A 22,715-nucleotide genomic window follows, 5' to 3' on the forward strand; every position below is an offset into this window, starting at 1 on the left:
GTCTTGAGTAGTAGTATAGACATACAGTATTAGCATAGTAGGTACCGGTAGTAATATAGGCACAGTACACTTAGTATCAAAGTGCATAATAGTAAAAGACAGTACGAAGGTTAGTATTACATTTTCTTTATTCCAGATATTGATTGAAGAAGTGTGTAATGCCTCACCTCATTTTACTGTCCTGCTCTCATCCACTAACATGATATCTGGTTAGGCGTCTACTGTCTGAATCCATGTGAATGCAGCAGCATAACTGTTCATTGCATCAGTTTCCTATGAGTCACATTCTGTATGTAGCCTTGTCAAAGTCTTTTTTTTTTGCAGTAGCTTTAGATTCGATTAGATTAAAATGTATTGTCATTTTACAGCACAAGTACAGTACAATGAAAAGAAGTTTGGCATCTAACCAGAGTACAAATGTAACAGTAGAGGGCAATATTAATATACAATGTATAGGTGATTAAACTGGATATAAAAATGTATAAATTAGTATTACTGAGTAATATTGCTAATCAGATGTATGTACACTACAGAGTTGTAGTATTAATGTGTACGATGATGATACAGGTATAAATACACTATGGTAGTAGTTATACTGGCCAGCAGCACAACTACTAAGACTAGGTAAGGGATATACACAGTTATTATCGTACTTGGCCATCGCGTCCCGCTCTTAAGCCATACCGAGATATACCTCATCTCATGTACCTACTGTACACCATCAACGAAAAACAAATACACCCACCACCTGCCAGGCCCCGCCCCTATAGAGGCGTACTATAAAGTACTAGGCGTGGTCACCACTCACTCTTCCTCTATTTCGTTTCCATCATAGCGGTCGCAAGTCGCCCTATGTAACTAGTGCTATGAAAAGATTCGAGAAATTGCGTAATGTTGAATGCTTACTGGAGGTTTGCTTACCCCTGGAATCTTCGGGGCATGTTTCAGCGACACGTCGGGCCTATTCTGATGTTTCCTCGTCTTGTGGCAGCAGATCGAGGAACAGCGTGCGAGGTTGGCTATCGAGCCGGCTCGCACACAGGTGAGCCCTGTGTCATCAGGCATTGATGATAGTGTTAGTAATGCTGGTTTGTTTTGTTACACAACCATGTTGTGTGTCGGCGCCAGGGGCGGGATGTTTTGGTGAACGTTTTACTGCAGTGGACGGGTTCCAAGCGATCCTGGAAGCGTGCTGCTAAACAACTAATGCTAACGCTAAATGCTAATGCTAATGCTAAATGCTAACACTACTGCTACACTGTTCTAATGTCTCCGCCGTGGGATGTTGCCGCTTTTCCCTCCTCTTGCCCGGTTCATCAATGAAGGTCAGTCGGTAGCTAATGTGGGGGTTTTGCTGAGTCCTATTTTACCCTTTTTACGGGTAAATGGGTTGACAACAGGGTGTGCCGTGGCTAGGTAGCCTAGCCAGGTAGCGTTAATCCTGTGCCCCGGCGGGGTTTGAACGGTGTTCCCACCCAGAAGCCGATGCTTGAGGCTCGGCGGGTGGCAGTAGAGCTATACTACTGCAGGATGGGACTTAGCGGCGGCCCGTTTTGTGGCTCAGCTGACTGTTTTCTGTCCATAGTAGCATTGAACGCTATGCTATAGTGGGCTACTGTTTTGTTCTGTCTGTCTGCTACGAGAATGTCTGTCTATGCTACAGTTTTCTCTCCTCTCAACCATTCATGCTGACGGTCAATCGGTGTCTATTGGGGGAGTAGTGCGGGGGGGGGGCTTTGTTTACCTTCATGGGTAAACGGGCTAAGGTCTAGGGCTGGTGTGCTGTTGTGAATATTATGAATGAATGCGGGACTGGTTCTCTCTGGTCCGCCTCCCCTTAACGTTGTGTACATGGGCTTGCTCATTCTACAGTATTTTCGTGGTGTTAGTTCTTTTATTCATCAACCCCTTCATGGTGCACACCACAGTGGAGGTTGCTGTTTGCAACCACCACTGGTGCTCCGTGTTAACATCAGTCATTTGCTTTTGACATATTGAAACAGTACCCCGCCCGGCCGACGCCATGAGGTGGGTCGGCCTGGTGAGTGGCTGGTGGGCTGCTAAAGCCTGTACAGCCACGGTATGGAATTGGCAGCGATTAGTAACTGTGTTCGAATTGCTGTTTTTTCTATAAAAAAAATGGTGTCTGGTGGCGGGGCCTTGAGGGCCAGCCGACGTCGATACATCGCGCAAGGTTGTTGGCGTTATTAGCTTTGACCTAGCCGCAAGCTATAACCGCTCAGGGTTCCCCTCTCCGCAGAGGATTTTGGTCTTCTGCTGGAGCACGGGCGGTATTGTCCTAGGCCCCACACCGCCTCACACCGCGCAGCCAGAAGAAGAGAGAGCACGGCCTCATCAGCGGCGATGACAAGGCCCTCGACAGGCGGCCATGTTTTCCCCCGCCAGAGGTATCCTGGGCGTTTTAATCGACAGGTGTCCACAAGGCCGACAGCCTTGGCGGCCGAGGGATCGGCCATGTTGGATGGGCTCGGCTTGAAAAACAAGCCGTCGCCGTCCTGCCGCGAGCAGCCCGCTCTCCGATCACTCCCTCCCCCAACACCAGCGGAAAAAGGGGGCTCTGATTGTTTCCTTTGGCTGCGGGCCGCGTGCCTTCGTTGAAGAGCGGGCGGCCCCACTTTTCGCTTCTCATGGGGACAGGGGCTGACACCCAGTTGATGGCTGAGCCTGGGTCTGTCCGTGAGAATGTTGTGCTGTCAAGCGGCTCCCACACCATAAGCTGTGTTGGTTGAGCCTGGTGTTACGTCTGTCAACTATAAGTGTTGTCAGCAGGGGGGCTCGAAACCTTTTGAGGCACACAGTGCGGGCTTCCCCGGCCTCGCCTTCGCCAGGCCAGGTATCATGTTGGTGCCTCCCACTCCTGAAAGATTGGCAGTGGTCTCGCAGACGCGTGTGATTTGGGTGGTAGTAATATCACTGCAGGGCTACGGTGTGTAGGAACCCATGGGGTCCTCACGCCTTGCGTGTCCGGCTGCAGAACAACTCCTCAGCATGTTCTGGAGGGGTGTTCAGTGGGGGAGCTTTTGTCACCTAGATTGATGTCAGCTTCCCCCGTATCAAACCGGCCCTTTCTGTCGGGGTCCCCCCCTTGGGTGCGATTGCCTCGTGGGTAGTGTCAGGTTCCGACCCGACTCCACGGAACGCTCTGCTCGCAAGGGTCCAGGGTTGGCTACGCACAGCGGGTGGGACCGTGCCGACTATCTACAGTTCCTGGCGGACCTGCGCCACATAGCGGCGGGTGCGTTGGGAGTGTCATCACATATGACTACGGCAGTACCATATGTCGAGGTGGATGGAGAGAACACTGAGGCGGGGACTTGTGTTTACACAACCCCACCCGTTTTCGGGTTTGGTACAGACCCTATTGTCAGGGTCACCAGCAGTGACAGCTCTGGTCAACGAGATCCAATCTCTGTGGACGAAGCAAGCCATTGTCGTGGCGTTCTCCTCCCGGTGTTCTCTGGTGCCTGAGAAATCGGGAGGGGGGGTGTCAGACCCATGCTGGACCTGTCCCATGGGAAGGTTCAGCATTTTTTGGATCGTCTCCTACCTGTTGAACACTGTCAGGTGGGGGTCTGGTTCTCCTCCATAGACCTGTAGGATGCGTATTCGCATCTCCGATCTTCCATCCTAGGGCTTACCTACGCTTCCTTTGCAGGGTTAGCGTATGAGTACCAGAGGCTGCCGTTCGGTTTTCTCTGGCTCCCCGCATCTTCACCAAGTGCGTGGAGGCCGCACTGGGGCCTCTGCGTCGTCAGGGGTTACGAAGTGTATTCTGCCCTAACGACGTTCTGGTCCTTCGCGGTCAAGGTGGATCGTCGGGTCTCGTACCAGGCAGGTCCCTACCAGCCTGGGGTTTGCTGTAGACTGGAAGTAGAGTACTCCTCTTCCCAGTCAACGGTTGGAGTGCTATGGGCATCCCTCTCAGAGCGTGTTGTCGACACGCTTGAGAGGTTCCGTCCTAGGACGGTTACAGCACTGTCTCACGTCACGTTTTTCACCGACGCCTCCCTCGCTGGAGACGCGTCGGCCCAACGCAGTAGGGGGCAGCTGGCAAACCATGCTGCCCGGTCTGCGCTACGTTCAATGTGTTGGTATTGAAAGCGGTCCTTCTGGTCCTCAAACGGTGTTGATCAGGATGGACAATACAACGTCAGTGTCGTATATCGACAGACAGGGAGGAGTACGCTCCCCCCGTCTGCACCGGGCGGCGGGCGGCTGGCTATGGGCGTCCTCCATCTGCGCGGCCTGAGGGCTCCCCACATTCCCGGCAGGGTGAATGTGGGTACAGGTGTACTGTCGCCGGGCGGTCCTCATCCTGACGGGTGGGGATTACGTCCGGACATAGCCAGGCAGGTCTGGGACCGATGCCGTGCCGCCTGGGATTCTTTCCCCATACATCTGTTAGGTCAGTTGTTGGGACGGGTACGTTGAGGAGCGCAGGTCCTTGATCCTGATTGCGCCGGACCGGGGCGCAGCTGTGTGGTTCCCGGTCCTGATCCAGCTACTGGTAGCTCCGCCATGGCCTATTCCTTGGTCAGCGAAGGCCCTCACTCAAGCACACGGGTCGCTGTTCAGCACCCGGTGTTGTGCCAACGTCTGATGGTTTGGCTGGTGAGAGGGTAAGTCTGGAGAGGATGGACCCTTCTGTGGTTGATACCATCCGGAATGCGCATGCTCCCTCCACTGTCGCGCTTACGCGGGCGGATGGCGTATGTTCCAAGAGTGGTGTAAGGCGGGGGGCAGGGACCGGTGTCCTGCCCCCTGGATACTGTTCTTGTTACCTCCAGTCTCTCCTTGATAGACTGTCGGCTTCGACGGTGAGGGTATATGCAGCAGCTATATCCTCTTATCATGAGGGATTTGAGGGTGATGTTTTGTTCAGCCACCCTCTTGTGAAGCGTTTCCTGCTTGGCGCCCAACGCGTTAAGCCGGTAAAACGCTCTTTGGCTCCGAGTTGGGATCTTCAATTGGTCCTCGGTCGGTTGTCCTTGGCCCCGTTTGAGCCTCTTGAGCAAGCGCCGTTGGAACAGCTGTCGTTCAAGACCGCGTTCTTGCTGGCCGTCACCTCCGCTGAACGCGTGGGTGTGCTTTGTGCTCTCTCGGTACCTGTCTCTCGGTGCCTGTCTTTCGTTCCGATTGCGGTGCCACTCTGCGGCCTAATCCTGCCTTTGTGCCTAAAAATATCCGGAGTTCCTTCCGCTCCAGGGATATTGTGGTTCAGGCGTTTCATCCGCCTTCTCACGCTAGTGAGTTAGATGCGGGCCTTCACCTGTCATGTCCGGTCCGTGCTTTGGGAATTTACCTCAGCCGTACTTAGGACCTCAGGGTTACCGATCAGCTTTTTGTCGGTCGGTGGTTCTCGTGCCGGTAAGGCACTATCGAAACAGCGCCTGTCCCATTGGTTGTGCGAGGGCATTGCCCTCTGCTACATGTTGGCCGGGCTGGATCCCCCTGGGGGCGTCAGGGCGCACTCCACTCGTGGGGTGGCAGCCTCTGCCGCTCTGCTGGGTGGGGCCTCGGTGGAGGACATCTGTGCTGCAGCTTCATGGTCCTCCCCGGGCCCCTTTGTAAGGTTTTACCTCATGGACATGACCGGGGGTTCTGTCTCCCAGGCGGTTCTGGGGTCTGTGGCCTCTCCTGCTTCCCGTCCTTTGGTAGGGTAGCAGGGGTGTGTGGGTATGGGCCACAGTGTGTTGGGTCACACGTGGTTCCGCCTGTGCTGTGTGTTCAAGGGGTTCTAGTTCCCTCTTGCTCGCACTCGGGTGGAGTTGACTGCGCCCCCCCTTCATTAGGAAGGATGGGGTGACGGGACTCCCCAACCCCTTGATGTGGGCTTACGGGTCCTCAGGGGGTGCATCTGTTGGGCCTCGCGTCCGCTCTACCCCATATCTCGGTATGGCTTAAGAGCGGGACGTGATGGCCAAGTACGATAATATAACGACTGGTTATGTATATAACCTAGTTATATGAGTACTGGCTAAGCGTCCCGCTCTTAAGCGGCCCTGAGTTCCCTTGGGGAATCTTTTCCTCGAAACGGGTTTTTTACGAGGAAGAGTGAGTGGTGACCACACCTAGTACTTTATAGTACGCCTCTATAGGGGCGGGGCCTGGCAGGTGGTGGGTGTATTTGTTTTTCGTTGATGGTGTACAGTAGGTACATGAGATGAGGTATATCTCGGTATGGCTTAAGAGCGGGACGCTTAGCCAGTACTCATATAACTAGGTTATATACATAACCTGTCGATATAGATATACAATCTACAGATATGTAAAAAGGATTATATGCAAGTATGTACAGACAGATGAGGATATATATAAACATATGGTACACAAATTAAAATAACATACATATACGTATTTATCCTCCTGGGAACCGAGGGGAAAAAGTGTCATCAACATTTTACTTTTTTGTGATTTCCTACCTATTTAGGGTTAATAAAACATCTTACAATTTAGACTTCTTTAAATTTATAAGAAAAATTATTTTACAGCATGTCCACTGTAGTGGACACTAAGACCATCTTTGTGTAAAAAGACGACAACACTTAACATAAAAATGGCTGTAGAATATTAAATAAATAATAATTTCTTTAACAAATATGAAAAAACTATATATATATTTTCTTTTTATTGATCTTTTTCCCCCTCCTTTTTTCCGCTTTTCTCCCATCCCAATGTTAGTCGTTGCCAATTCCCAGTCCCCTTCCTGGTCGTTGCGCACCTACCCCCTACAGTCGGTCTGGGAGAGTGGAGGCTATCACATGCTTCGGCCGACACATGTGTAGCCAATCAACCGCTTATTTTCACCTGGCAGCGCGGACTCTCACTGGGAGAGTGTAACGTGTGGAAGGATCACCCTAACTCCCCCAGGTCTTTCCCTCGCTGTGCAGGCGCCCCGACCGAACTGTAGGGTCGCTGTTTACAACGACCAGGACCCACCCTCTAACACTGCCAATTGTGTTAGTATGGACGGTCGGCCAACCCGGAAGCACCACAGCTGGATTCGATCCCACTGTCTCTGTGGTGGTGGGCAGACGCTTAGTGCGCTGCGCCACCTGGCCGCCTGAAAAAACTATATTTTTATCTATTTATCTATTATTGTAATTTAATTATTTGGCTGACATAAATTCTTCATTCTTCATTGTACTTCATTTCTTCCTTTGCATTTTCTATTTTAACAGTGATACTCCTGGAACATTTTCTCTGTTTGGTAATGCAGAGAAACATCTTGCATTCGGTACACCTCATGCTCTTCTGTCCCTGGTACATTGGTACAAAGTCCTCATCTCTCAACTCAAAATATCAGTCTCCCTCAATTATTTGGTAAAGAATGCAACAATGTTGGTCATAAAGATGGTATTGGTGTCCATTATAATTGACATTAATAAAAGGGCTATTACTAAAAACTCAAATAATTGAACTGCTTTCAGAATTAAATATATCATTCCTAACATGCAATAACAATAACAAACAATAAAAAAAAAACAATAATAAACAGTATTTGACCTATACCTATCCTCTTTCCATAAAATGAGCTGTTTCCTATTCCTGCCATTTTGGATGAAAAAAAGAGGAACTTCCCAGCATGCCACCCTATCATGCAATACACCAATAGAAAGCCCTGGATGTCCTCTGTATAGTACAGCAGGAATTGGTAGTAGTTGAGTAGATCAAAAGACTAAAGGGAGATAGATACGTACATGCAACAAAATGTCAACTGTAGAAGACACAATTCAATGGGCTGGGTCTCAGGAGGATATATATGGTATATACAGCATTATTGCACATCATGCAGAGTTGTATGGGTTATATGCAGGTTATTTACTACTGCTATATTTGACAGTGAACTACCTTTCCAGTGTCTTAACCTTTTATCTGTATCTCTAACGGATGCAATCTTGAACGCTGTCCAATAAGTCATTAGGGCCCCCAGCAAGGATTAGTCTGGCAATCAGATTTAGATTTAGAGGAAATCCGACATGGGTTACCATGGATCCCATGGAGTTATCACTGCTTGTTTGCAGAGATTGACGTCACTGTGAATCAACTAATTATGCGTCAACACAGGGCTCTGAGGAATTACTGCCTATACTTCATGTAATTGTATCATGAACCATTAGGATACAAACCATTTACTGCATGATTTGATGACTTTTAGTTGTGTTTGGATTACTATGTGTCCGTGGTCCATAGAATATGCAATATGCTAAACAATTCATCCATTACACCTAATATGGATAGAGTTATTGTAATCCCCTGAGATTTGCATCCCTTATTTCAAGATAGTTAAATGAGTGTCTATAATCTCACAATATACTGTAGACACCTTTTCCTCTTAAAATCGGTATTCTTTGAAATCCAACATGTACAGTAATCATCTTTAGTTATTCCCCAACCCTGATTATGAATAATTCTATTATAATAACATATATTGTTAATTCATTAACGTGTCTTTGATGAATGCATCTGATTCCATCCTCAGGTCTATAGATATTCCTACACAGCCTCGTACATCATGTACAACCTGCACACAAGGTAGGTGTTGATTTGCTTCATGTACCTTGTATGCAAGCCTTAATTATGGATCTAATTATGCATTTCTTATGGCCATACTGTGAGATTTCTGTGTGTACAAAGGATTTATCACCTAGTGATTTATCACACACACACACACACACACACACACACACACACACACACACACACACACACACACACACACACACACACACACACACACACACACACACACACACACACACACACACACACACACACACACACACACACACACACACACACACACACACACACACACACACTCACACAAAGTCATATATTTAGCAACAGATGGTGTTATTAATATATGTGTGCGCGTCCGCATGAATGCTTACACGTTGATGTGCATGAGTGTGTGTGTGTTGATATGTGTCTGTCTGGATATGAATGCATGAATCTGTGAGTCATATGTGCGCCTTTGACGAGTCACTGTATTATATGTATATGTGTGTGTGTGTGTGTGTGTGTGTGTGTGTGTGTGTGTGTTGTGTGTGTGTATGTGTATGTGTATGTGTGTGTGTGTGTTGTGTGTGTGTCAGGGAGGTGTGGGAGTTGAACCCTCCAGAAGTCCAGAATGCAGTGCTCCAACATGCTTCCTGGGGAGGACAAGGACAACAGCTGGTGAGGCTGACTGTGTGTGTGTGTGTGTGTGTGTGTGTGTGTGTGTGTGTGTGTGTGTGTGTGTGTGTGTGTGTGTGTGTGTGTGTGTGTGTGTGTGTGTGTGTGTGTGTGTGTGTGTGTGTGTGTGTGTGTGTGTGTGTGTGTGTGTGTGTGTGTGTGTGTGTGTGTGTGTATGTGTGCGTGTGCGTGTGCCTGTGCATGTGCGCGTGCGTGTGTGTGTGTGTGTCCTTGTTTTCCTACCATTATGGGGACCGCCAAATGTCCCGACAAGTATTGGAAACAAGATGTATTTGTGTGGTTGAGAGCCCTGTTTTGGTCTGACGTGTGGGTGGGATTTTAGCAGGCGTGTAAAAAGTACCCAGAAATTATACTTAAGTGAAAGTATGGGTATCTATCTAGGTCGTCCTCGGACGGGTCCTCCATCGGTGCTTCCAGTCATCCCGATCCTCCATGCATCTGGCTAGCTCACCGGTGCTTTCTGTTCCCGCATCTCTCCTGAGTACGTCCACGTAGGTTAATGTGGGACGTCCTCGTGATCGATGCCCGTGTGTTGGTTCCCACAGCACAAGTTTGCTGGTTGGCATCTCATGGTGTCTCTGGCAGTGACCTGCCAGCCTCATTCTCCTGACTGCCACTTTATCGCTCACCTTTAGCACCCCCCCATACAAGTTTGCATTAGTGACATGCTCATCCCTGTTGATGTTGAGCACCACACGCATCATTCTGGTGTAGCACCCATCCAAGGACTTCTGCAGGGTGGGCTTCAAGGTCCAGCATTCACTGCCATACAAAAGGACAGACTCAACTGTTGCATGAAAGAAGTTGAGCTTGATTTGACGGGGGAGGTTGGATTTCCACACACTGGTCATGCCGTTCAGAGCCCTCCACGCAAGTGCCTTCCTCACTTTAAGGTCTTGCTCGGACGGGTTGACCTACAAGCCCAGGTACTTGAAATCACTGACTTCCTTTAGAGCAGAGCCTCCTGTTGTCATTAGAGGTGGATGATCCGGGAGGATGTTATACATTATGACCTCGGTTTTCTTGGCATTTAGCCTAAGGCCAACCTTGGCGCACTCCGTCTCCACTCTGCACAGAAGTTCCTGTGCCTGCTCCACCTGGTCAGAGAGCAGGCTGATGTCGTCCGCGTAGTCAAGGTCTGTTAGGACTATGGCGGGGTGTCGTCTCGATCTCCTTGGGGTTATTGTGAGACCAAGTTCCTGCTCCCGTCCATTGATGGCCTTCCTGAGCGCATAGTCGAGGACTATGGTGAAAAGGAAGGGGGCAAGGGTGTCCCCTTGCATCACTCCAGCCAGGATGTCAAATTCTTCACTGTTGCCGTCTGGGGTTACCACCTTGGCCCTTGTACCCGTGTGCATGGTCCCTATGGCCCGGAGTAGATTGGGAGGTACTCCGTAGGCCTTGAGTATCCTCATCATCACAGCTCTGTGTATCGAGTCAAAAGCCTTTTTGAAGTCGATAAAGCACAGTACCGCTGTCAGGTTGTTCTTCTTCACCTCCTCGATGATTCTTCTCAAGGCCAAGATCTGGGCCACAGTGGTCCTCTTCTCTCGGAAACCATTTTGGTTCTCCCTGAGGTGGGGGTCGATGGCATTCCTTATTCGGTTTAGTATCATGCGATTGTACATCTTTGCAATGACACATGTCAGACTTATGCCACGGTAGTTGTCTGGCTTCGAGAGATCTCCAGACTTAGGCACTGGGATGATGTTAGAGAGAGACCACATGGGTACCGTCTCAAAATCTGACTCAAGTAAAAGTCAAAGTATCTGGCTAAAAACACACTTAAAAAAAAGTCCTACTTTTAAATGTACTTAAGTACTAAAAAGTAAAACTATACATTGCAACTACACGACCACCTGAACACTCACCAAATCAAGCACCCAGACGCAGCCATGATTGTAGCCGGGGATTTCAATCAGGCGAATCTGAAAAAAGTCATGCCGTCTTTCTTTCAGCACATCGTCTGCTCCACAAGGGGAGGAAATACACTCGACCACTGCTACACCCCGATCAGAGCCGGATACAAGGCTGTACCGGCCCCACCATTAGCGGGAGCAACGAACACGTCGGATCATGCCGCCATCTTGCTGGTCCCCGCTTACAAACAGAGATCACGTGACGCCGTCGTGTCACGTGAGGTAAAAAAATGGGACGACCAATCAGAGGCCACGCTTCAGGACGCACTAGACGTCGCCGACTGGGGAATGTTCGAGAGGAGCACCAGTGACGTCAGCGAGTTCACAGACGCTGTGGTGTCATTCATAACAACGCTGGCTGATAGTATTGTCGCCACAAAAAAGGCGAGGGTGTTCCCAAACCAGAAACCATGGGTGGACAGTACTATCAGAGCAGCCCTGAACTCTCGCACCACTGCTTATAACCTGGGCAGAGAGTCAGGAAACATGGAAGAGTACAAGACAACAGTCTACACTCTGCGCAAGGCTGTTAAACTTGCTAAGAGGACGTATGCCGACAAGATGGAGGCACAAATGGCACAGAATGACACAAGAGGCTTATGGCAAGGACTGAGGGCTATAACTGACTACAAAGTCAGCGCCCCCTCAATGGGGAGCAACGACGCCTCCCTTGCGGACCAGCTCACCACCTTCTACACGCGGTTTGGTGCAAACAGTGGCACTGCTAGCCCAACGGCTAGTGACGTCACTGGTGCGCCGGCTGTTGTGGAGGGGGGGGGGCATCCGCGGGGGGGGGCGGGGACGCTCTCTCATTGACGGTACACAGTGTGAGAAGAGCATTTATGCAGGTGAACATCAGGAAGGCGGCTGGCCCAGATGGAATAACAGGACGCATACTCAAGTCCTGTGCTAACCAGCTAGCCCCTGTGTTCACCACCATATTTAATCGATCCCTGAAGGAGTCAGTGGTCCCTGCCTGCTTCAAGATGTCTACCATTATCCCGGTACCAAAGAAACCCTCCCCAGCAGGTCTCAATGACTACAGACCGGTGGCACTCACCTCTGTGGCCATGAAATGTTTCGAGAGGCTGGTCAAGGATCACATTTGTGCCTCCCTCCCCAGCGATATGGACCCTATGCAATTTGCATACAGGCCAAACAGGTCCACTGATGATGCGGTCTCCCAAGTACTGCACATCACCCTCTCTCACCTGGACCGTCAGAAGGGGGGCTATGTGAGACTGTTGTTCATTGACTACAGCTCAGCGTTCAACACCATAGTCCCCACCAGACTGGTGGACAAGCTAATCGAGCTGGGTCTGAGCTCTGCCCTGAGCGCCTGGGTACTGGACTTTCTGAGTGAAAGACCCCAGGCGGTCAGGGTGGGGGGTCAGACCTCCAACACCATCACCCTGAGCATCGGGTCCCCCCAGGGCTGTGTTCTAAGCCCCCTGCTGTACTCACTATACACACACGACTGTGTGGCCAAGTTCAGCTCCAACTCCATAGTGAAGTTCGCAGACGACACGTGGTGGGGCTGATCTCGGACAACGACGAGAAGGCCTACCGGGAGGAGGTTGAGGTACTGGAATGCTGGTGCCAGGACAACAGCCTGCTCCTGAACATTGGTAAAACCAAGGAGCTGATCGTGGATTATAGGAGAGGACAGCAGGAGACACACACACCACTGATGATTAACAGGGCTACCGTGGACAGGGTGAGCAGCTTTAAGTACCTGGGGGTCCACATCTCAGAGGATCTGACATGGTCAACACACATAGACACAGTAGTAAAGAAGGCAAAGCAGCGCCTCTACTACCTGAGACAGTTAAGGAAGTTCAGAGTATCGGGGAAGATACTCCAGTCCTTCTACTCAGGAGCTGTAGAGAGCATCTTGACCGGAAACATCACTGCCTGGTATGGAAACAGCACGGCACAGGACAAGAAGGCCCTACAGAGAGTGGTGTGCTCAGCCGAGCGTACCACGGGTATTGCACTACCTCCCCTGCAGGTTCTATACAACAAGAGGTGCAAATCCAGAGCCTGCAGAATAATGAAAGACCCCCACCACCCCAATAACAGCCTGTTCCAGCTGCTGAGGTCAGGCAGACGCCCGAGAACCCCAGCTACTAGGACAGAGAGGCTTAGGCTCAGCTTCTTCCCCCAGGCCATCAGAGCCTTGAACAATGAACATTGAGTGCCACAGAACACTGAACTATCCACACACAAGCACACACACGACACGCACGCTGTGCACGCTCACACACTAGCAGCCACTTTAACACTTTAACATGAGCGGGCACACACTCATGCCGCACACACCCACTTATGGCCAAAAGGAAAGGCCACTTTAAATTAGTATAACAACAGTAACAGTGTATTGCACTACCAAAGCTACCTAGCATGTCCTATATGCTCTGTAAATAACTATGTACAGATACCGAGATGTCACACTATGTTACCTGTTACCTGTTTATTGCACAATGTTGTTTTTATTGGATTCTATTATATGTTGTACCACTGTATTGCACATCGTTGCGGGCAAGACCACCCACATTTCATTGTATACTTGTATGCCGTGACAAATAAAACTCTTGACTTGACTTGACTTGACACCAGGTGAGTTAGTTGAAGAGGTGAGCCAATTAGTGAAATCATCTGCTGGTGTTTAGGCAAGGCTGGAATGAAACCAAGCATACACTCTGCCCACAATGGAATGTGTTCTGCGATAGACAATGCTGAAATGAAAGAACAGAGGACACTTTTTTGCATTCAAATGATTTAATGCACTTCTCCATTGAAGGTAAACTAACATGGACGGCATTCGCATGAATAATATCACAATATTAAAAACAGAATGGTGTATCCTGAATAATACCACAATATTAACCACAGCATACTGGATTATCCTGAATAATATCACAATAATTTTTTTTTATCCACTTTTTCTCCCATTTTTCTATTTTTTCTCCCATCCCAATTTTCATATCGTCCAATTCAACCCTCCCCTGTCTTCGAACGTTGTTTCTTGCCTCCCACAAGCCGGCTGCAATGTGGACTAAGTCATACATAGCACGAGTCCCCTCCGATACTCGAGGTAACAGCCGTCGCATCTTTTCACCTGCGCGGCTCGATCTTTCAGCGTCGGGGGTCTGGGCTTTGGAGGGGCCCCTCCCCCGTCGCTTCTTGATTCTACTGCGCAGGCGCACCAACCGACCTTTAGGAGTCGCTGTCCACAACGCCCGATCCCCACCCTTCAGTTTCCCTCCCCGTAATACGGCCAATGTGTATTACTGTGGACGACCAACTAAACTGAAAGCAATGTGGAGAGCGGGGCCTAAACAGGAGGCATCCTGTTCGAGCCTAGTCTCCAGCATTCGTTGCGAGCGCCTTGCCCACTGCGCCACGTAGCCGCAATAATATCACAATATTAAAGGCAGAATACTGGAGTACCCTGAATACTATCACAATATTAAAGACAGAATACTGGAGTACCCTGAATAATATCACAATATTAAAGACAGAATACTGGAGTACCCTGAATAATATCACAATATTAACCACAGCATAATGCGGATCTGAATGTCTATTCATCTGATAGCAGGTGTTTAATTAAAGATCCTTGCTTTCTAGTGTTGCACAAGGACCAATCAGCATGGGTATGGGCGGGTTCATTTTCCATTGATGGGGATTTGTTTGGCTGTTTACCTGTGGTCGCAGGATAATAACGTTAACGTTAGTTCGGCCAGATAAACAATTAAAATATACTAATTAAAATGGTTGGACCTGTGAGATTTGTACTTTGTACTTTGTAGGTCTGCATTTTAAATGTAAGGAGTAAAAAGTATGTTTTTTTTCTCTGAAATGTAATGGAGTAAAAGTACAAAGTATACAAACCTAATAATACTTGAGTAAAGTACAAATCCCCTAAAACAGTACTTAAGTATTGTAACGAAGTACAATTACTCAAGTACTTTACACCCCTGGATTTTAGTAACTTATTATACAGTAGGCTACTGTGAATTTCTCCAGAGGTGTCAGTAGCAACCCCTCCCCTATATGCTACCCACCGCAATCCAATCCACACATCAGACAAACACATTAGACAAAGCAATACTGTTAAACGTTGTCATCTATTGCCTCTCTATTACATACAGTATATTGCCTTTAAAGCTGCAGTAGGCAACTTCTGATAAATTAGCATGAGTGAGTTTACCTGCCCAGCAGAAATAATACCAAGCTCTTCATCACTTTCCAAGGCCAACAGCTCCCTGCATCAATAACCAATCAGATGTTGTTGGCCTGTCAGCTGGTCACGTGATCAGCGGGTGGTTGAATATTTGATTTGAATTAGATTTTAAATCTTTATTTATTATGTAAATAAAACAAAATAAAAATAAAACAAATCATTAATCTCTAGCAATGAAATAAAGAAAATAATAAAAAAAGAAATACATTTAAAAAAAGAACATAACTCAATTTACATGTCCGAAAGGAGTAGGAAGAAGTATACACTTATTTAATCCTACCCCTTTTCCACTACTCAAAATTAATATGCAATATATAACAATAAACAATAACAATATGTTTGTTATTATAAAAAAAAAAAAAAAGCGCATGGGTGGAAAGATGACTCACAGACAGAGTTTACGGTTACAGGGGATCAATAAAGTAATATCTTATCTTACCCTGGAACAGACAGGACTATGATGGATGTGCTGCTGAATGGAGGACAGTATCTCTGACCTGTCCTCCGGGACTAGAACTATAGAGAACAGCACTGTGAGTGGGATGAATAGGATGAACCCGTGGAGGGCAGAGCTGGGCCCTGTTTCATGTACGTGGTTCAACTAAGTCGATCAACATGTCCATTATCCAGCTTCAGTTAACCCGATGTTCAAAGCCGGGATTTTCCTATTTCACAAAGGAGGATTCAGTCTCGTTAACTCAAGCCAGACTTGAGAGTCAGGCTCAAGTCAGGCTAGATGCGCGCTCCCGTTTTAGGTGGAAAGCCAGCACGTATCGATGGCAGAGACCCTGATTCTCAACGGCATTGATTGATTAATTGATTTAAGACTTTATTGACAGATTGCAATAGGCTCAATCGCCTCGCCGACAAGTTAAATGCGTTATCTATAGGCTAATTCTAAGTCCCTCATTACCTCAATCAATCAGATTATATTTCTTTAAACTTGCCTGCTGGATTGAATAATCAAATGAGATCTTGCTAGCGAAAATAACTAGTTAACTGTTATACAGAATTACGAGACGGCTTTCTTGCCCATTGATTGATGTATAGTCAATATTTAACTTATCTCCAATGTGGTCCAACGGGTTGTTCTTTTGACTTCCACACGGACGACCCGGGTTCAAGACCGGGGTCCTTCTTTTTGCAATATAGGAATAATTCAATTTGGTGCACGTTGAGAGCTATATAAAGAATGACATCCTCAATGCATGTAGATTTATAATATTTTAACTTAAAACCAGGCTACTTTGGCGTATAATCATTAATATTATATTCAAAAAAATCATATTGGAAACACGGGGATTTGAGCCCCGGTCGGTGGATTGGGAGGCTTGAGCACTACCGCTGGGCCACTGGGCCAGATGGGATAAATTCATTGTTTATACATTAATGAACGAGAGACCCGTGTTTAGAATATCCTTTGTTTTGAATGAAGTTTATCTCTTTATCCTCATTCATTAATGTGACGTCAACGGCTCATTCAATTTCTCAAATCCGTCAAACAGCGCATCTCATCAGACATCTTAATCCCAGTTACAATTAAAATAACCACATCATGTGTACATCGCACGAGCGAGCGCCACCGTCGCCACGGTATATATAACGTGCATTATTTAGGACAAAGTGAATTTAATATCAGCATTTTGGGTCTATTTTACATTTCAAAAGCCCCCTCTGGAAGAATGGAGCACAAAAACGTAATTCAGAATGGTATAATGCAGATCGTAGACTGTGGGAATAGTTTCAGGAAACGGGCTGTCACTTCTTTGCGGGGGCGTGGCGATAGTTCAGGCTAACTTGAACTTGAACTCTGCTTTCGACCAGGCTCAAACTTTTGGATATGTTGTCATGGTGATTTGGGAAATCCACGTACATGAAATCGGAAAGTCAGGCTAACCCAGTTATCCAGCTAAAGTTATCCGGCTAACTCCGTTATCCCGGTACATGAAACGGGGCCCTGGAGTGGTAGAGGGAAAGAAGCTTCAGAAAAGTGAGGGAAAAGTGCTTGGTAGAGGGAGTGCAGGTTTGCCGTATCGATCAGTACTTCTTCAGAAATTCAGCAACGGGTTGTGATGGATTGCGGTTTATGTGTTTTTTTTTGTTTGTTTATTCTAGTGTGCTTTGGACGTATTTTGGGGTTTCTCTGGTGAGCTGTCAATCACCAGACACCAGTTATTTTTGGTTTTCTCTGGTGAGCTGTCAATCACCAGACACCAGTTAATTGCCATGCGGCATGGCATTTCATGTTTTTCCCTCAATAGTAGAGGAGCATCCCAAGCTCATGCTTCTAGGGTTTTCTCTGTCTCTAGTGCTGTTGTTTTTCTTGTTGTTTTCAACTGCTAGGCAGTGGTGGTTACTTTGGGGTTTTTCCCCAGTTATTTTATACTGGTATTTTGTGTTTCCTACAGCTTTTATTTTTCATTTATTTTATTGTTGTGTTTTCCCCCACCCTCTCTCATCGCTCAGCGATTCCAGTGGTTACCTCTGGGGTCACTTTAAGATTCCCCTTTGTGTGTGTCCTACACCCCCCCCCCCCCACCCACCCCCCCCAATCCTGACACGGGTAGAAAACCACAGCAGTATACGAGGGTCACAGAATGAATGAATGAATGAATGACCTTTATTTATATAGCACCCTTCACAGCATGAATGCACAGGGTGCTTTACACTACAGCTAGTATATAAAAACAAAAACAAAAATCAGAAACAACAACAACAACAGACTGCAGTTAAAAACAGTGAAACTAAATAAAATAATAGAATAAAAGAATTTAAATAAAATCACAGAGGCGGAGGGAGAAGCGCTGTAGGATGGGATGTAGATGGTACTGAAGGCTAGCCTGCATGCCGGTCAGAGAGAAGAGCTGTGGGCACAGCGAAATGGCCTAGAAATAATCCAAGGAAATAATGGGAGACAGTTAACATGGATTTGTTAATGGCGTTAGATGAGCTTAAAAGGTATGGTGGTAAATAAATTAGAGAAGATGGAAGACATTATCTATGAGTCATGTGCCGCGGTCTGGTTATTTATAGGCATGTTAGGCTTCCTTTTGGTAATGGCATTGGGTTTCTTCATTGAGTGCAATTATCTTGTTTTTTGTTATAAATATGGAATGTCCCCACGATGCGTTCAAATGGGTCAGACATGTCAGACAGCCCGGAAGACTACACATGCTGTGCCTCTCAATATAAAAGCCCCCCTGCACACGCAGACAGCCTGTCGCCTTGGTAACAGGTTTAAGAGTCTTGCATTGAGGTTACCAGCTTTAGCCGGTAACACTTTATAATAACACTCAGTTATAAGACCTTTATAAGGTATTTGTAGATAATGAACTAATCATGAACAAATCATTTATATACATTCGTAAATTATAATTAAATCATTTATAACTATATTTGTATAACATTTACAAATTAGTTCTACATTATTTATAACTCATTATCAACATTGTTTGTACTTGATTTGTTCATCATTAAATATAATGTTGTTTAATGTGTAGTAACACATTTGTAGATGCTTTGAAAAATGGATATGAAAAAACGACTAGGGGAGAACAGGGGACGTTGTCACATGGGTAGGTTGTCACATTCATTATATTTCACCACCAGAGGGTCCTGTCTCCCATACTTTGGTATTTAAATGTCCAGAATTGTGGTCAGAGTTCACCTACATTGTCATCTTTGGAGTGAAACAGCTGAATTTGAGGTGAGGGGACTTTTTGTGTTTTTTTATGTCCATTTGTAAATATTCCGCTCCTCAGTATTTTTCTTCTAGGCTTTTACACAATTGGTTTATAATGGAACAATTATTACCCTTAAAAAGTGTGAAGGGATAGCTATAGTTTAGATTGTTGTTAGCTAGCTAACTAGTTGTTAGATGGCTGTTAGCCTTGATGCTATCAAGACATTCCAGTTTGGGTTGGTCGTCACATTTTATTTGGGGTTGGTTGTCACATGTTGTGTAGGCTATTATTGTTATTTTGTTATATAGGATGGCCTAAAGATGTGTTTCCTGTTTAGGTTCATGTTAAGTTAAGTGCATTAAGTTATGTATTTGTCAACTTGTCAATGCAATTAAACTTTAAAATTTAGTTCGGTCTTCTTGTCTTCTTTTTAAGATTTTCCCATTAAAACACATGGTGTGACAACCAACCCCATAGTCTGTGACGACCATCCCCATGATGGGGTTGGTTGTCACAATGTGTCAGAGTGTCTTTGATAGGTGATTAACTCTTTGTTACAATACGTTGGAAAATGAGAGGGATACACATTTCAAGCCAACATCTTAAGCTTCAATTTAATGTAGGAATGATTATTGAAAGATGTTTTGATGATGAGCAATTCACACTAGAGTAAAAAGTGTGACAACGTCCCCCGTTCTCCCCTATACTGTACCTCCATTTATTTGTTCATGTTCAACAAATGATTTGTTAAGACATTCATAAAACAGCTATAAATCATTTGCAGATGCTATTGTGTGCCCTAATCTGAAGTGAAGCCTATTCATCATTAACAAATGTCTAATAGTTAATTATTTGTTTACTTTTTCATCACCTGTTACAAATGTTGTAGACAGCTTTCGGATACACCCTTCTTTGTGACATCAAACAGTGACAGAATTAGGAGGACTATAAATAAATGCAATTTTATTAACATATAAAATACATGTGCATGACATATAGTGTAATGTGGGTGGGCACTAGGACCCAGGAGTACCCTGGCCGCCTGTAACTGTTCCGCAACAGTAAGTGACTTCCGGGGTAGGCCTGATTGGCCCCGACAGGCACGTGACGCGGCAAACTCAGGACGCGCAACGAGGCTGCTGAGAGCTGTCGCGCGGAAATAGGCTGTCTATTGCCATTCTCTAACACAAACTCTAACCTTAACCAGCTCCTTAACAGCGCCTAAACTTAACCGTTCTAACCTTAACCAACTCCGAAACAATGCCTAACCTTAACCTTAACCTTAACCATGCCTAACCTTAACCATAGAAAGAATATTGCCATTCTCTAAGACAAACTCTAACCTTAACCAGCTCCTTAACAGCGCCTAAACTTAACCGTTCTAACCTTAACCAACTCCGAAACAATGCCTAACCTTAACCTTAACCTTAACCATGCCTAACCTTAACCGGCGAAAGAATACACGTTAAAAAAAAAATCACGTTAAAAAAAAAAGATTTGATGGGATTCGAACTCACCAACAACAGACCGCAGGATCGCAGGACCGCTGCTCTGGCAGGTGAGCTGAAGCGCCGAATGAAAGTCATGGCGTATTTGGACGGTTACGTAATTCCGCAAGCTCTGCCGCTCGGCTCCGCGGAGCGTGCCGCGCGGCAGAGAAAGTTGCGCGTCACGTGCCTGTCGGGGCCAATCAGGCCTACCCCGGAAGTAACTTACTGTTGCGGACAAGCTATAAGCACCCTGGCCAGGGTGTAGACGGAAGTCTCACGCGAGTCAGTGAGACTTGACTTCATGTGTGTTGCCGTCTGTTTGAATGGAAGCACAATATATTAGCAGAGCCAAGTTATTCGTGCTGCCCCACGCTTTTATTAAGGTATGAGCAGGCTAAACACCTTTTTTGTTGGTAAATCTATTTCATCATTTACGACCTACAACTCTTGTCGTGTAGACATACTTGATGTGGTGGGCGCCGCTAACTTTACATTTGAAAATGTGTTTGTTCCTATTGTGTGCTCAGTATATTACGGTATGTGATGATGACACGACACACAAGGGTAATAATTATTTGTATTTTCAGGCTGTATAGGCGCCTATACAGCCTGAAAATACAAATAATTATTACCCTTGTGTGTCGTGTCATCATCACAACGTGTGGAAGGTCACACTACCTCTCCTAGATCCTTCCCTTGCTGTGCAGGCGCCCTGACCGAACTGTTGGAGTCGCTGGTTACAACGACCAGGACCCACCCTCGCCGGGTTTCCCACCCGCTAACACTGCCAATCAGTGGCGGACTGGCCATCGGGACGTTCGGGACGAATCCCGATGGGCCGGAACCAAAGTGGGCTGGTCCAAAAAAAAAAAAAAAAAAAATCTTTTTTTTTATACTTTTTTTTTTTAACTTTTTTTTTTTGGTACTTTTTTTTTTTGGCCAGTGTGTGGGCCAGTGTGTGGGCCACTAATGTGGGCCGGTGTGTGGGCCAGTGTGTGGGCCAGTGTGTGAGTCGGTGTGTGGGCCACTAATGTGGGCCAGTGTGTGGGCCGGTGTGTGGGCAAGTATGTGGGCCAGTGTGTGAGTCGGTGTGTGGGCCAGTGTGTGGGCCAGTATGTGGGCCAGTATGTGGGCCGGTGTGTGGGCCACTAATGTGGGCCAGTGTGTGTGCCGGTGTGTGGGCCAGTGTGTGGGCCAGTATGTGGGCCAGTATGTGGGCCAGTGTGTGGGCCAGTATGTGGGCCAGTGTGTGTGCCAGTATGTGGGCCAGTGTGTGGGCCAGTATGTGGGCCGGTGTGTGGGCCAGTGTGTGGGCCAGTATGTGGGCCAGTGTGTGGGCCAGTATGTGGGCCGGTGTGTGGGCCAGTGTGTGGGCCGGTGTGTGGGCCAGTATGTGGGCCGGTGTGTGGGCCAGTATGTGGGCCAGTATGTGGGCCAGTCTGTGGGCCGGTGTGTGGGCCAGTATGTGGGCCGGTGTGTGGGCCAGTATGTGGGCCAGTCTGTGGGCCAGTGTGTGGGCCGGTGTGTGAGTCGGTGTGTGGGCCACTAATGTGTGCCAGTGTGTGTTTCCAGTGTGTGGCCCAGTATGTGGGCCGGTGTGTGGGCCAGTGTGTGGGCCGGTGTGTGGGCCAGTATGTGTGCCGGTGTGTGGGCCAGTGTGTGGGCCGGTGTGTGAGTCGGTGTGTGGGCCACTAATGTGGGCCAGTGTGTGTGCCAGTGTGTGGGCCAGTATGTGGGCCGGTGTGTGGGCCAGTGTGTGGGCCGGTGTGTGGGCCAGTATGTGGGCCAGTGTGTGGGCCAGTATGTGGGCCAGTCTGTGGGCCAGTATGTGGGCCAGTGTGTGGGCCAGTATGTGGGCCAGTATGTGGGCCAGTGTGTGGGCCAGTATGTGGGCCAGTGTGTGAGTCGGTGTGTGGGCCAGTGTGTGGGCCAGTGTGTGGGCCAGTGTGTGGGCCAGTGTGTGGGCCAGTGTGTGGGCCGGTGTGTGGGCCGGTGTGTGGGCCAGTATGTGGGCCGGTGTGTGGGCCAGTGTGTGGGCCGGTGTGTGGGCCAGTGTGTGGGCCGGTGTGTGGGCCGGTGTAGTGTGTGGGCCGGTGTAGTGTGTGGGCCATATGTGGGCCGGTGTAGTGTGTGGGCCATTATGTGGGCCGGTGTG

At 47.5% G+C, this 22,715-nt stretch overlaps 1 protein-coding gene across 1 annotated transcript in view; it reads left to right on the forward strand.

Moving 5' to 3' along the window:
* Nucleotides 1-22,715, forward strand: part of LOC311231311 (inactive dipeptidyl peptidase 10-like) — a gene marked incomplete at both ends in the record, with an annotated part of 312,294 nt that overhangs the window by 170,862 nt on the left and 118,717 nt on the right. Inside the window, 2 exons of the mRNA XM_084317856.1 lie at nucleotides 8,504-8,556; nucleotides 9,120-9,201. Of these exons, the coding sequence (XP_084173982.1) occupies nucleotides 8,504-8,556; nucleotides 9,120-9,201 (135 nt within the window). The remainder of the gene's footprint in view (nucleotides 1-8,503; nucleotides 8,557-9,119; nucleotides 9,202-22,715) is intronic.

Source organism: Notolepis coatsorum (genome assembly GCF_963971535.1).
Source record: "Notolepis coatsorum genome assembly, chromosome: 1".
Taxonomy (NCBI): Eukaryota; Metazoa; Chordata; class Actinopteri; order Aulopiformes; family Paralepididae; genus Notolepis; species Notolepis coatsorum.